General features: G+C 34.7%; 1 protein-coding gene across 3 annotated transcripts in view; it reads left to right on the top strand.

The window, feature by feature from the left end:
- LOC106062823 (pro-neuregulin-3, membrane-bound isoform-like) overlaps positions 1-14,843 on the top strand; it is a 41,171-nt gene extending 26,328 nt beyond the window's left edge. For all 3 annotated transcript variants that reach the window (XM_056018716.1, XM_056018718.1, XM_056018717.1), the window contains exons 2-9: positions 1,397-1,677; positions 3,224-3,470; positions 4,714-4,763; positions 5,166-5,259; positions 6,804-6,833; positions 8,476-8,494; positions 9,819-9,859; positions 9,952-14,843. In XM_056018716.1, the coding sequence (XP_055874691.1) occupies positions 1,572-1,677; positions 3,224-3,470; positions 4,714-4,763; positions 5,166-5,259; positions 6,804-6,833; positions 8,476-8,494; positions 9,819-9,859; positions 9,952-10,012 (648 nt within the window). In that variant the 5' untranslated portion in view covers positions 1,397-1,571 and the 3' untranslated portion in view covers positions 10,013-14,843. The remainder of the gene's footprint in view (positions 1-1,396; positions 1,678-3,223; positions 3,471-4,713; positions 4,764-5,165; positions 5,260-6,803; positions 6,834-8,475; positions 8,495-9,818; positions 9,860-9,951) is intronic.
- Positions 14,844-15,829: the final 986 nt, after the last annotated feature.

Below are 15,829 nucleotides of genomic sequence, written 5' to 3'. Positions count from 1 at the left end.
CCGAAACACGCCAAACATCTAAAACATGTCAAACATCTAAAACATGTCAAACATCTAAAACACGCCAAACATCTAAAACTTGTCAAACATCTAAAAAATGTCAAACATCTAAAACATGTCAAACATCTAAAACATGTCAAACATCTAAAACATGGAAAACATCTAAAACATGTCAAACATCTAAAACATGTCAAACATCTAAAACATGTCAAACAACTAAAACATGTCAAACATCTAAAACATGGAAAACATCTAAAACATGTCAAACATCTAAAACATGTCAAACATCTAAGACATGTCAAACATCTAAAACATGTCAAACATCTAAAACATGGAAAACATCTAAAACATGTCAAACATCTAAAACATCTAAAACTTGTAAAACATCTTAAAAATGTCAAACATCTAAAACATGGAAAACATCTAAAAATTGTCAAACATCTAAAACATGGAAAACATCTAAAAAATGTCAAACATCTAAAACATGTCAAACATCTAAAACATCTAAAACATGGAAAACATCTAAAACATGTCAAACATCTAAAACATGGAAAACATCTAAAACTTGTCAAACATCTAAAAAATGTCAAACATGGAAAACATCTAAAACTTGTAAAACATCTAAAAAAAATGTCAAACATCTAAAACATGGAAAACATCTAAAACATCTAAAACATGGAAAACATCTAAAAAATGTCAAACATCTAAAAAATGTCAAACATCTAAAACATGTCAAACATCTAAAACATCTAAAACATGGAAAACATCTAAAACATGTCAAACATCTAAAACATGGAAAACATCTAAAACTTGTCAAACATCTAAAAAAATGTCAAACATGGAAAACATCTAAAACTTGTAAAACATCTAAAAAAAATGTCAAACATCTAAAACATGGAAAACATCTAAAACATGGAAAACATCTAAAACTTGTCAAACATCTAAAAAATGTCAAACATCTAAAACATGGAAAACATCTAAAAATTGTCAAACATCTAAAACTTGTAAAACATCTAAAACATGTAAAACATCTAAAACTTGTCAAACATCTAAAACATGGAAAACATCTAAAACTTGTAAAACATCTAAAACTTGTAAAACATCTAAAACATGGAAAATATCTAAAACATGTCAAACATCTAAAACATGTCAAACATCTAAAACATGTCAAACATCTAAAACATGTAAAACATCTAAAACATGTAAAACATCTAAAACATGGAAAACATCTAAAACTTGTAAAACATCCAAAACATGTCAAACATTTTATAACAGCCAAACATTGGAATCGCGGATAAAGGTGATAGTCTGCTGTTTTTTTTTTTAATTTCTCTTAGTCCCAAGAAGATTAGGCTTCTTTCAATTCACGTGTTTTGGCTTTCTCCATTCTTTGCAGGTCGACAGATACTTTGGGATCTCATTGAAACGTGAGGCAGGGGACTGCAATGAGGAGATAAAAGTCTTAGTTTCTACAATGACCGACGCTGGCGAGCCCTTGGCTGCCGTCACTACCTAAGGGGGGGATAACTAGCTGTGACTGCGTAGAAAACACCCTACTCTTTGTGGTGAAGATGAGATTAGTTCCACACGGAGGGATCTTACTCCTGGCTGTGCTCTTATGGCAACTAGCTGCTACACAAGACTGGAATAATGACTGGAAGCCTGACTGTACTGGCGGTAAGTGGCTGTTAGTCCAAACATAAAGGGGGATAAGTGCAGCCTCTAAACCAGGGGTTCTCAACCTGTGGGTCGCGACGCCTTTGGGGGTCGATTGACCATTTGCCAGGGGGTCGCCTAAGACCATTGAAAATATGGATTGTTATTGTCTACCCTACAATTCTGTATTTGTGTATGGGGGGGGGGGTCGCGTGGGAGTGGGGGATTGTAAAAAGGGGTCGCCGAGCTTAAAAGGTTGAGAACCGCTGCTCTAAACCCATTGAAGACAAACTCTGCTCACTTAAGATAGGCCTAATTGCCAAATATTGATCCCCAATTAATGCGAATAAAAATTAATCCTGTAATTAAAATATTTGCCAAAACGTGTCCAGAAAAAGTTGGTTATTTTTTCAGTTAAAAATAGATGTGATAGAGCACTACACTTTTTTTTCAGACTCTGAGTACCAGGCAGCAGTTATTACAAAGACACGTTCTTGTAAGCTGCTCATTATAGCAATTTTTTTTAGTTGATACATTTTTTAGGCCTACACAGCATCGACGTAATTTATTCAAGATTAAATTCAAGCCAAATTTAAATAAAATGTTTTTTGTTTTTCTCAGAAAAAAAATATGAGGTCAAACTATTTTACCAGTGTGGCAGACGAGCTAGTAATTCTTTTATTAACAATATACACCAGCTATCAAATTTCTAGGAAAATCGTTAGAGCCGTTCTCGAGATGTGTCCACCCAGGTTTTGTCCATGAATGTGCGACCTGGATAGAGGGTTTGTAAAGAAGATTATTGCGTCCTATTGCAAACATCCTGCAGGACGGCATGGGTTGGATGCAGGGATGACAGAAGCACATACCACATGACCAGGACGGCATGGGTTGGATGCAGGGATGACAGAAGCGCATACCACATGACCAGGTAGCCCCCTGGTGCTAGAAGAAACATAACCATGAAGTCTTTCATTCTTTCTTCTTTTCGTGGAAACGTTACATGAGAAAGACAGAAGAAGAAAACTGAACTAGCACCATTGAACTTTCTAAGAAATAAGAACTAGCACCATTGAACTTTCTAAGAAATAAGAACTAGCACCATTGAACTTTCTAAGAAATAAGAACTAGCACCATTGAAATTTCTAAGAAATAAAAACTAGCACCGTTGAACTTTCTAAGAAATAAGAACTAGCACCATTGAACTTTCTAGGAAATAAGAACTAGCACCATTGAACTTTCTAGGAAATAAGAACTAGCACCATTGAACTTTCTAAGAAATAAGAACTAGCACCATTGAACTTTCTAAGAAATAAGAACTAGCACCATTGAACATTCTAGGAAATAAGAACTAGCACCATTGAACTTTCTAAGAAATAAGAACTAGCACCATTGAACTTTCTAGGAAATAAGAACTAGCACCATTTAACTTTCTAAGAAATAAGAACTAGCACCATTGAACTTTCTAAGAAATAAGAACATTTAGATGTAGAATATCATGTCTATCATTGACCTTAGACATTCATATGCTCTCTTCCTTGCATCTGTCTGATACTATTCTCTTCAGATTACTGTGATCCAGAGCCAGCTGAATCAACGACACCCACTACAACCAAAAGAACCAAACCTCTTAAAACAACCAGACCTCCAAAAACAACCAAACCTCCCAAAGTGACCAAGACAACAACAACAACACAGAAACCAGTCAGTCATAAACTCAACTGCACAGCGGCAGATTTAAAGAAGGCAGCATGTCGGAATGGGGGGACTTGTTATGCGGTGAAGTTTGGCTCCTCCAGACTTGCAAGCTGTCAGTAGGTGAACTTCTATAAAGATGATTACATTCTATGATTATCTCATCTTATAAATTACAGACGTTCCTTCAAAAATAGAAGATAATTACATCCTATGTGTAACTTTGTGTAAATCTAGCCATGCTAATCAGAGACTTAAACTTTGCTAAGTTGTTGGTTTTCATGGCTGATTATGGCAGCCCGTCCAAAGCTCAATTGGCACTAGGGAAGAAAGAGAATATATAAGAACTAGTCCTGGCATATAGAATAAGAAATATGCTTTTATCTTTGTGATATCTAATAAGAGACTACCCTTCAGAAACACAGGACTAATGGGTTCTAGGTTAATCCATTTATCCATGTGTTAGCTTAATTGTTCAAAAGTGCTTAAGAACATCTTGAAGAGAACTATTTTCAGGATGGGGGCAGGGTTCAAACCTGGGACCATTGAAGGACAGCACAGCACATACCTCATGACCAGGCAGCCTTCTCTCTACAATAAAAATTTTTCAAATGAAAACTCAATGCTTAGTTACTAAATCAAGATGGCTTATTTACACTGAATAACAGTTTGTACATAATTCTATATAGGTCATGAGCATATTTTCACTGAGTCTTACACTTAGATATATAAAAAGTAAGATAGCCTGATAATTAATTTCAACACAAAACCTTCTTCCCACTAATGAACTAGCTCACAATCTTACTAATTACCACATGCTGATGATTAACTTTACTGGTTTCACAATTCTATCCACCTGGTGTTTTAGCTAGTAAAAAGTATGTAAAGTACCTCTTTCAGATTTGGCAATCTATAGGTCAGATGATGTATAGGTCATCTGTTTCTGTGGCCCTTGTTTAGCAAGGGTGTCATGTGGTCAGCACAATGACCAACTTGTTTTACTTTTCCCTAACTAATGTCAGGTACCCATTAGAGCTGGGTGGACTCAGAGGTTCCCTAAAGATCCAAAAATATTAAAAATCACAGTCTTCACCAGGATTCAAACCTGGAACTCCTCGGTTCATAAGAAAAACACTTTACCGCTCAGCCACCACACTTCCCCTTTAACAAGTGGCACCACTCTATCTTGTGGCTCCACTACTCATTTACCTCTACAATAAGACTTTGCAGCCTAAGACTTACAAAGTATTTGCATCAGACTTGCACCTTTACCTTCATGTTCTAAACTTTATAACAATTTCAATGTTTGACCTCAATTTCAAGATCAAGCTACATTTTGACTTTCTTTCATGTGCTCCTCAGCTGTCCTGCTAAGTACACAGGCAAAAAATGCGAGATGATAGATTCAGATGGTAAAATTTACATTTATATTTATTTATGTATTTATTCATTTATAGTCCAACCCTACCTAGAACATGATATAACTGAATAAGAAGGATCATACTAAAATTAAACTAGAACTACACCATGGATTTTGAAACATCTAAAGATAGACTGTACAATAACATATGCTGACATTAATAGCAATCAGATCACATGCTAAGTCATTTCTTGTCATAAATGTAATGTATGAAATTAGTTTAGATTTTGTTTTGTTTTATAGTGAATATATTGAAAATAAAAATGTTTAATCTTTTCTCATTATTTCTAAATGACAGTTTAGCAGTTAAAAAGTTAAAATCAATGCTTTGGATGCTTTTTATCTTTTCCACTTTTGGAACTTCTGTAAGACTCCTATATTTTTTGTGTTTCAGTAATGTTTGCTGGATGGGAAATTGTTGTTGGAGTCAGTGTCGCTGCTATAGTTTTGTTAATTGTAGGAATTGTTTTATATGTCTATCTCAAGAGGTAAGTAAATCTAGTTGATATCTTTATGCTTGTTAAAGAATTATAACGCCAATGTAATTCAACACTCTCAAACACAAGTGAATTGAGTTCCTCCATGTGCCTTTGTAAATGTGGTGGAGAAAATCCTCACAAGTATTTAATTTTCACAGAACATTCAACACATTGCTATGAGGTTTACAGTAAACACTAAGGAACATTGCCATAAGATTTACATTTAAATCTAGGGAACATTGCATTAAGAATTATACTAAAATCTAGGGAACCTTGCAATAAGATTTACATGAAAAACAAGGGAATTTTGCATTAGATTTACATAAACAAAAGAAATATAAAAAATACTTTTTAAAAAAAGCTTATACAAAGTGTAGTTGTATCAATTAGTTTGGATCAGTGATGAAGTTAATTTTGAAATAGATGATGACCAACAACAATAAATCTGTTCAATTAGAAATATGGCTGGCTGCCTGGTCATGCGGTTTGCGCGCTGGACTGTCGTTTGAATTTATCGATGGTTCAGGGTTCAAACCCTGTCCGCTCACATCTCCCGTAGTCCTGCGGGCGGTTTGGACTAGGAAGTAAACTATCTTCAACTCTGAAGGAACATCCGAAACATGTAAAACAACAAACAAATATTTGTATCAATTGTATTTGTTTTGCGCTATTTCATGCATTTAGCTATCTCAATACGCTATGATCCTAGCACATGTCTGGACTAGTGGGAAAATGGGGAGTGGAGGGGAGAAAGGAAGAGATATCTGGGGGAATTTCACCGTAATCGTTTTTTAGAGGCATTTATTTTTTTTAAAAAGGGGGAATGACCTGAATTAGAACTTATGACTCAAGGCTCCTCAAGCCGACATTCTAACCATTCTGGTAGTGAGGTTTGTATGAAAATTGAAGACAGTATAGTTATCTATTGTTTGTTTGAAACTTACTTTATAGCAGCGACCTATAAAGTGGACTAATTCAGCTTATCTACCACCTCAGACAAGTACAATTTCTTGTCTGTGCTCGAGATAAACAAAATGATTAATTACCAATAGTTAATTTACTAATTGGTTAATTTTTAATTGATTCATGTGTTGTCAGGTAAAAGAAATAATTGGGCAAAATTTCAGCTTGATCCAAGATTGGGTGTTGGAGAAATAACCTCTACAAACTTTTTACCAGACAGAGTGAGTTGATATAAGCTTTGTTAAAACTAGGAGACATTGCAATAAGATTTACATTAGAACATTTAAAAATAAGATGTGTAAACAAAACTAGTTAACATTACAATAAGATCTACATTGAATCCTTGTGAATAGATGTGAACCTAGCAGTAGAATTTAGAAAAAAGAGGCCAATGTTGTAGCTAAAATATTCAGGGTGTCAAACTGGGAAGGGCACAAGGTTTATACAAAAAGTTGTTTATGTATTTTACTTATAAAGCTTGTCATGTATAATATTATTTACATGTATTTTCTGTCACCTTACTTTTGAAATATTATTAAATTTTTTTATAATTGTTTATTCATACTTACTTAATATTTGTTTATTTATAGATCTAAAAGAAAATGTCCCTGTTTGAACAGGTAGGAATTGATTCAACTCTTTCTTTATTTCTGAGGCATGTGGAAGTTTGTATGCTTCAAGCTGTTCCAACAGTGTTCTGTCATTTTCTACACTTTTGGTCAAACTTGTACTCTAGTGGGTGTACATCAAACAAAACAAGTATCTGTGCATTTCCCAATTTTCAAACAATTGAACGCACTATTCCATAGGGCCTGGTTATCATATTGGAAAATCAAGGAAGATAGCAGGATTTGTCTATGATAGGAAAGAATCAGCAGCAAACTAAATATTTTAAATCAACTGACACTGTTCACTCAGTCATTGTTGGGGATTAATTTAATTTTTTTTAGAGAGGGCGGGTCTTAAATATATGACTTTGGAATTCCCCATCTGTTTCTTCATGAGGTCAGTTCAATCCAGTAGTTAAATAGGATTTAATAAGCCTCTCGATTATTTCATTGAATAAAGATCTACCCCAGCTTTTAAAAAAATTATTAGCACACTTTCCAAGATTGGTGAACTTTAATTCTCAAAGTATATAGAAGGCTGCCTGGTTGTGTGGTGTTCACTCTGGACTGAGGTTCAGTGGTCACGAAGGTCCCAGGTTTGAATCCTGCAGAAGGTGTGTGCATGGATGTAATTATCTTCAGAATTATAAGGAACTTTTGAAACATTTTAGAAACAAACTTCACCATCATTTCAAATTATTCCTTGAAGTTAAGTGTTAACAATGACCTAATCCAAATCAATAATATTTTCATTCTTTATTTATGCTAGTAATTAAATGGCTTGGTTAGGAAATTGAGCAACTACATTGTTCCACCTACTTGTTCTAATAAACATATATGAATAGATTATCGGATGGATACGAGTAGGACATAATTATCTTCTCTTTTGAAGAAACTGCTGTAATTAAATGACTAACTCCTTGCTTTATTTACACATAAAAGATGGTTGCTTGGTCATGTGTTACTTACTTCAGACTGTTATCACATTATTCCTGGGTTCAAACCCTGTATGCCGCTACACACAACAAACTTCACCATCATTTCAAATTATTCCTTGAAGTTAAGTGTTAACAATGACCTAATCCAAATCAATAATATTTTCATTCTTTATTTATGCTAGTAATTAAATGGCTTGGTTAGGAAATTGAGCAACTACATTGTTCCACCTACTTGTTCTAATAAACATATATGAATAGATTATCGGATGGATACGAGTAGGACATAATTATCTTCTCTTTTGAAGAAACTGCTGTAATTAAATGACTAACTCCTTGCTTTATTTACACATAAAAGATGGTTGCTTGGTCATGTGTTACTTACTTCAGACTGTTATCACATTATTCCTGGGTTCAAACCCTGTATGCCGCTACACTCTGCTGTCCTGCAAGGTGGTTGGGCATGGACATATTCTAATTTCTAAATAAACATAGGCTTGAAATGTGAAAGTCAAGGGAAATTAAAAGATAAATTCTACAAATATTCAAAACTTTTTACAAAATAAGCAAGTTAATTTTTCCAGCATTGTTTTCAGAATTATTTTCATTAATTAATAGACATTATTTAATTCCTTAAGTTTTGTCTTTTTTATTGGATGATGTATGTTTCCAAACAAAATAATGATATTCATAATGCAACGTTTGTTTTCTTCTTGCAGGGAAGAGGAATCAGAAACAGTAAGTGACTCAAAAGTCTAGATATTTCACATATAAAAAGTCTAGATATTTCACATATAAAAAGTCTAGATATTTCACATATAAAAAGTCTAGATATTTCACATATAAAAAGTCTAGATATTTCACATATAAAAAGTCTAGATATTTCACATAGAAAAAGTCTAGATATTTCACATAGAAAAAGTCTGGATATTTCACATAGAAAAAGTCTAGATATTTCACATAGAAAAAGTCTAGATATTTCACATAGAAAAAGTCTAGATATTTCACATAGAAAAAGTCTAGAAACTTAGGACTATTGTGATAGTTTGAAATGCATCGTAAATGACATGTGCATAAAAAACTTTAAAGGTTTAAATTGCTAATGTATACTATATAAGCACAAATATTCCCCCTAAGATTTTAAAATTGTCCAGAATTTGAACTAAAACTTAAGGAAAACAGCAAAGTCAAATGTGACTCTTTTTTTTCAAATCAGCTTTACATTGGCTGTTTTAACATTTGTCTAATTAAATAAGTATTTCTTTATATAAATCCAGAAGTCTAATTTTATTGCATAAAAATGTTTATAGTTTTAAGTTTTGTAGATTACTTAGAAGAAAAGTAAAATTGATACATTGGTAATGCTAATGCCAAATCTAATTTATGGAGCAGAGACCTGGTATTCATCAATATCTGTTAACTATAAAATGATACACTAAATAACAAATAACATCAATGCTATAACACCAGATTCTTGAGACTCTTTAACCACACACTCTCATATAACTCACGTTACACACTATTCAAATGGAACTCTCTTGCCTATACACACATATTAAACACATACACATGAACACAATGTTAACAATACCTGCCTGAGGAAGATTCTTTTGATCTGCTGGCCTAACAAGATCTCGAATGAGAAACTGTGGCAAAGAACAAAGCAGCAGCCCATTGAAGTAGATATCCTTCAGAGATGCTGGAGATGAATAGGTCACACCCTTCGCAAGCCTGCATTCAACATCATAAGACAAGCCCTAACATGGAACGCCCAAGGCAAGAGAAAGGGGGAAACGGCCAAGAATTACATGGCACTATGATTTGGAAAGCAGATGGGAAAGACAGAATGACAGTTGTAGAGACTCGCCTAGAACTGAGATGTCTGGAGGAAGCTGTTGGCCTATGCCCCAGACAGGACTACATGAGAGTGATGATTAAACATAAGGATATTGAAGAAAATGAGAAACATGTTTTAAAATTAGCAAGTGGATCTGTTTTTGTAAACAATTACTTTTTGGCATTTTTTATTGTTTTCACTTTAACTTTTTCTTTCATTTTTTAGAATGGGAAGCCAGAAGGTCAACCTTTAAAAGAAAACAAATCGTAAGTAGACCAAGAATAAAACTAAAATTTAGTTCTAGATTATCAGTGTTTCCATTTTTTTAATTATGATATTCTGTATTTTGAAATTTTAGACATATCCATAATGTTGGAGAAAACAAAAATTCAAAACCTGAGACAAGTGCATTGTTGTGAGACGTAATTAGTCAAGTATGCTTATAATGGTCAAGTTGGCACAACATAAGAGAACTTCTGCCAGCATCTACATACTGCAAGTTATATATAAAAGGCTTGTCATCTAGTCCAAAGATTAGTGAGGACTGCAGCATTTCATATGGCTTCTTAGCTCAGATGCAACCTACATATTTTGCCTCACCCAACATAGATATAACCGTTGTCCACCAGTGGTTGATTTAGACTCTCTTTTCCCCATCTAAATCTGTCCTCGGCAGTGGATTTCTTTTGTGAGCTGTATAAATTACTCAATCAAATGTAGAATCCCATAATTTCAATGAAATATTTGTTTTTTATTTCAAAAACTAAATTAGGCATTTGTTTATCAGGAGAATTACTTTGGAAGCATTAATAGATATATACATTTATGACATCAAAATATATTACATAAAATTTAAATATATAAATATATATTACTATATATATCAAGGTAAAAAATAAGAAGAAAACCTAAGATCTATATAGACCACTCTGTGTCCCAGTTTAGGTTGCCCTAGGAGAGAGAGCATAATTCGCCTGTCTAATGGAAATGAGCTATGTTGCCTAATTAGAATAAAATTTCAAAATCAAATTAGTAATTGGGAAGCGCTTGAACTTGGCTTGGCTTGGCTACCTAGAAGGGGGCTCGAGGCTCGACACCCAACTCGGGCAGAGTTGTGTTTACTGAGCGCCTAAAGGCAGCGTGGAAAACCAACTCCTAGATATCCCCCCCCCCCCCCCCAACCACGGTCCACAGATGAGATTGGACCAAAAGCGCTCTGAGCGTGCTATAAGCATGAAAGTAGTGCTATATAAAAGGTATAATAATAATAATTTCAGTGGGCTAGTAAGTTCAGTGCATGTCTGTGAGCATGTAAATGCAGTGAATGTCTGTGGAAAGGTTGACTATTAATTAAAATGAATTTATTAAAGGATTATTGAAAATAGTTGAAGATTTTGATACAGTGTGATCTGAATGAGTTTCTTTTTGAGCAAAGACAAATTTTTACACACATGTAAAATTCTGTAACCTATACAGCACCAAAAATGGCTTTTTTTATTGATATTATTTTTGTTATGTTTGTTTTTAGAAGAACCATTGTTTGTTTTTTTTCTTTTCGTTTTGTTTTTTTTAAAGAAAGTGAGAACATGTTCAATAATGGCAAAATATAAGAGGAAGGGGGGGGGGGAGAAACTAACTTGACAACAATTTGTTACAAATAGGAAATAGTTTATAGCCTTTGATTTATTTGGCTGTAATGTTGATTTACATAATTGGTTTACACAATTTATAAAAATCCAATTGATACTACTAAGTGAAGAAGTCCTGGCTGGGAATATGTTTTGTGTTAACATAGAGCTTATTTAATTGAATACAAGTGTTAAAGGAGTGTCATCTCAGGGGGGCAGATGATTTATATGTTTCTAAGTAAAGTTCCCCTTTCAGTCCTTGTGGTCAATAGGGCAGATGATGTAAAGGTCATCTGTTTCAGTGGCCTACGGTTAACGAGGGTGTCATGTGGCCAGCACAACGATCATCCGCCTTTACTTTTCCCCAACTAATGTCAGGTACCCATTAGAGCTGGGTGGACTCAGAGGCGCCCAAAGATCCCGAAATTAATATTCCCAGTCTTGACCAGGATTCGAACCCGGGACCCCCGGTTCAGAAACCAAACGCTTTACCGCTCAGCCACAGCGCCATCTTCTGTTTCTAAGACTGATAGTTAACTAACTACTTTTACTTCCCCAATGCATGTTGGTTACCCATCAGTGATGTAGCGTGATACCCATGGGCCCGGGTTTGACAATGCACCCTCCCTTCACAAGTGACTAGAAGGTTAGGACAAAAAAAATCAAGGCATTCTGCATGAATCAGTGCATTTACATAGAGATTCCAATGTATGTAACACAGTAATAAAAGTCTCGAGACACTCAAGTCAGAATTTCTTAAAATCAATTCTGTCATGGCACGCTTAAAGTAATAAACATTATCTTTTAGGCCCCCAATAGTCATGGACTTGGGCTAAATGAACCTCTTTGTGCCATGGTTGCTACACAACTGTTACCCATTACAGTTAGGTGGACTTAAGGGAATACTAAAGCTCTAATTCCCTATCATCATCAGGGTTCAAACTCACGACCCCCTCAGTATGGAATCCAAGCATTTACCTCTCAGAATATTTCAGTTTCATGTACATAATGATGTGATTGTGTTCTGTCTGTGAACCACTCTCGTCATGATATTATTTGAGTGTTCACTTTCAATCATTACAAGCATTTTTTTAAACTTAACATTTATCTTGTAACCCCACAATGGCTTATATCTACTGCAGTAGCTCATTTTTTACTGCAGTGGCTCATATCTATTGCAGTGGTTCATATCTACTGCAGTGGCTTATATCTACTGTAGTGGCTCATATCTACTGCAGTGGCTCATATCTACTGCAGTGGCTCCTATCTACTGCAGTGGCTCATATCTACTGCAGTGGCTCATATCTATTGCAGTGGCTTATATCTACTGTAGTGGCTCATATCTACTGCAGTGGCTCATATCTACTGCAGTGGCTCCTATCTACTTTGCTTCACTAATGAAGTTTTTCATCATTTTTAAGCTTGACTTCCTTCCCTGTCCCACTTTTCACAACCCATGACTTGAAATCTTGCATTGTCATTTTACATGTTATATTATTATCTGTTCTTGGTGGGGCCTAGGAGCGCTTTATTGTTTTATTTATAGCGCTTTATTGTTTTATTTATAGCAAAAATTATATTGAGATTGTTGTCAATAAAATTTTATAAATATCATATTTTTTAAGTTGCATTATATTGTATTGAAATTTTTATTGATGCTTTTATTGTCATTTAACAATTATATAATTTGTTGTAGGTGTATTGATTGTTTTATTGATTGAAACAGTTGTATTGAGAGTATTTTGTCAGATTATATAGATTATTTATAGATTATATAGGCCTACATTTCATAGTTGAAAGCTGTATCTTGTGTCTCAAAGAGTAGAGTAGCCACAGATTTCTGAATCTCTGAAGGAAGAGAATATTGAAGTGGCACAGGCTGCAGTAACTCTGATATGGATCTTTGACTGTATCTAGGGAGAGATCTGAATGAAAAGATGTGTTGGCCTAGGAACTTTATAAGCTGTAGCAACTCCGAGGTGGGTGGATTGCGGATAAGGAAAGCTGTAAAATAACTGGCCAATACATTATGAAGGGGAAAAAATGATTGCCAGATTGGAAAGTATTAAAACAATAGCAAAGTTTTTCAAATACTCCTAGCCTTACTAGTTTGCGTTATACTTGTCTGCTTGTAGAGATCTCAACACTTCTTCTATTGAATATGTAGCTTTCAAAGAATTCTATTCACTAGAAAATAGAGTTTTATTGTATGTTATACCCTTTTAATGCGTAAACAATGTTTTAAAAGATTCATTTATGTGTAATACTGCAATAGAAAAAAGATTTATCACATTTTAACACTCTGTTAGTTGTTTTTATTTTTTAGGATTTTGTCACTATCACTAAGTGATCACATCGAGCATAACACTTTAATTAAAAAAAAAACTTTGTTGAAAATGCAGGAATTTTATTTTTTTTATTACTGAATGTTGGTTACATTTTGTATCTCAGACGGTAACTCTTTTAGCACAGAGATACATTTGTTTGAGTTTAAAATTACTTTTGAATGCAGCGAACATTGTATGCACGAAGAGCAGCCATGTCGAGTGGTTTGTACTTTGAACTGTCTTCTTTATGGTTGAGGGCTCAAAATCTGTTCGCTGCCATCCCCCGCCATTCTGCGGGTGGTTTAGGTTACAATGTTAAAAGATGAAGGGACATTCAAAGCATGTAAAACAAAAGAACAGCAAATACTATTTAATTAAGAATGATAGGCCTACTTATCTCATTAAAATGTGAATAGGTGTTTGAAATGTTTATATGCATAGAATATTTGTCAATAAACTTTATATTAAAATGAATTGATGCAAATGTTTACTGTGAGATCTTGTAATGTTTTTTTTTTATTATGCTTGACATGGTCAGTGTACTGAGATTACTAGATTTAGAAATAGAACGTAAGATTCTTCTTCTTTCCACAGGCTTTTATGTTACTTGATTGTAGGCTATTTTTGCAGTCTGTGCCATAAAAACAAAAATAGCGGGCACATCTTTTTAGCTGCTCAGAACTGAAGAAAACAGCCCACTTTTTTTTCCTTGGCACAGTCTGCAAAAGAGCTCACAGCTCAGCAGCAATAAAGCTGGCTAGAAGAAGAAGAAGAAGCTGCTCAGTAACACCTTACAGTATGTTAGAACGCTAGATAAAAGTCATACTTATTGGACAGCGGCTTCGCAGGTACTGCAGGGTGTAGCACTGTGTGCTGCTGGCAGACGCAGGGTCGCCGGCTCTTGGTTTTTCTCAGGGTTGATTCCCGAAGCCGCTGATCCCAAACTGCACTGACTTTTGCCATTCCTTTGGATAGATCAGCTGCGTGTAGAAGGGGGAACTGTGGCGTGGGCAAGTTCCGACCAATTCCCAGGGATTTATGGGATGATCCAAAGTAGTTTCCTGACTGAAGGAGGTCATTGTGGTCATGCTAAACTTATGGGTCTAAATAATGAATTAATTTCATTACAAAATATCTCCGTATATTAATTGTTGTACTTGAAGCTATTTAAAAGAAGGGGATTGTGAAGAAGGATAACTTTTTTTTTGTTTTTACAACAATGTACAATTACCTGGCTATCATCCTTGGTAAATTACTCAAATGCCTAGCAATAAAAAAAACAACCCAAAAACTTGCATTTGAGTTGATTTTTTTGTTTTTAAATTTTGTGTTTTGCTTTATTGATATATATACAATATGTTCCATTGCATCTAAAGCTGGGGAATGGGTTTTATTAGCGGCCCCCGAAAGGGGAAAAGACGCTATTAGTTTTGTGCGAAATTTCTGTCCGTCTGTCCCGTTTAGATCTCGTAAACTAGAAAAGATATTGAAAATCCGACATCACAATATTTTAGACCATTCAAAGTTCTGATGCAACGGTTACTTTTTTTTTTTCCTAAAAGCGAAAAATCTAAGTTTTAAAATCAGTTATTCAAGCAGTTTTTTAAAGAGAAAAAGCTAATTAGTATGCATTATAAGTTAGACCTAATTTAAAACGAATACTAATCTTATAAACTTCATTTTCTTAAACTTTTTATGTATTTAATGTTTAAATTCAAATAAAGGATAAAGCATTTTCAAAACAATCACATTCAGTGAAGACCAGGAGAGGCTCGGTAATGCGCTTAGCTTCCGAACCCAGGGTCCCGGGTTCGAAGACTGGGATTTTCAACTTCGGAATCCTTGGGCGCCTCTGAGTCTACCCAGCTCTAATGGGTACCTGACATTAGTTGGGGAAAAGTAAAGACGGTTGGTCGTTGTGCTGGCTACATGACATCCTCGTTAACCGTAGGCCACAAAAACAGATGAACTTTACATCATCTGCCCTATAGACCACAAGGTCTGAAGCGGGAACTAATTAGGCCAGGTTCACATCTAACTTTGCATTCACTTGCACCTATCCTTTGATCTGCAACACCATTGGGGCACTACACAAGATCTGTCAACCTTCTTTCTCCATTCTTATCTCTCATTTGTCCTTGATATAATTTCATTTGGATGTTCTTTCTGAAAATATTGAAGCCTGCCTGGGTGGACCACTTCGGGGCCGATTTTAAGTTTGTGTTTCACACAAACTGTCTTTGTAACCTTGTCATTATTATGTTAGAAACGAACGAGTATT

The sequence above is a fragment of the Biomphalaria glabrata genome, chromosome 2 (genome assembly GCF_947242115.1).
Source record: "Biomphalaria glabrata chromosome 2, xgBioGlab47.1, whole genome shotgun sequence".
NCBI classification, from domain to species: Eukaryota; Metazoa; Mollusca; class Gastropoda; family Planorbidae; genus Biomphalaria; species Biomphalaria glabrata.
The sequence above is the reverse complement of the archived record's forward strand: the minus strand, read 5'-3'. Positions and strand labels throughout refer to the sequence as shown.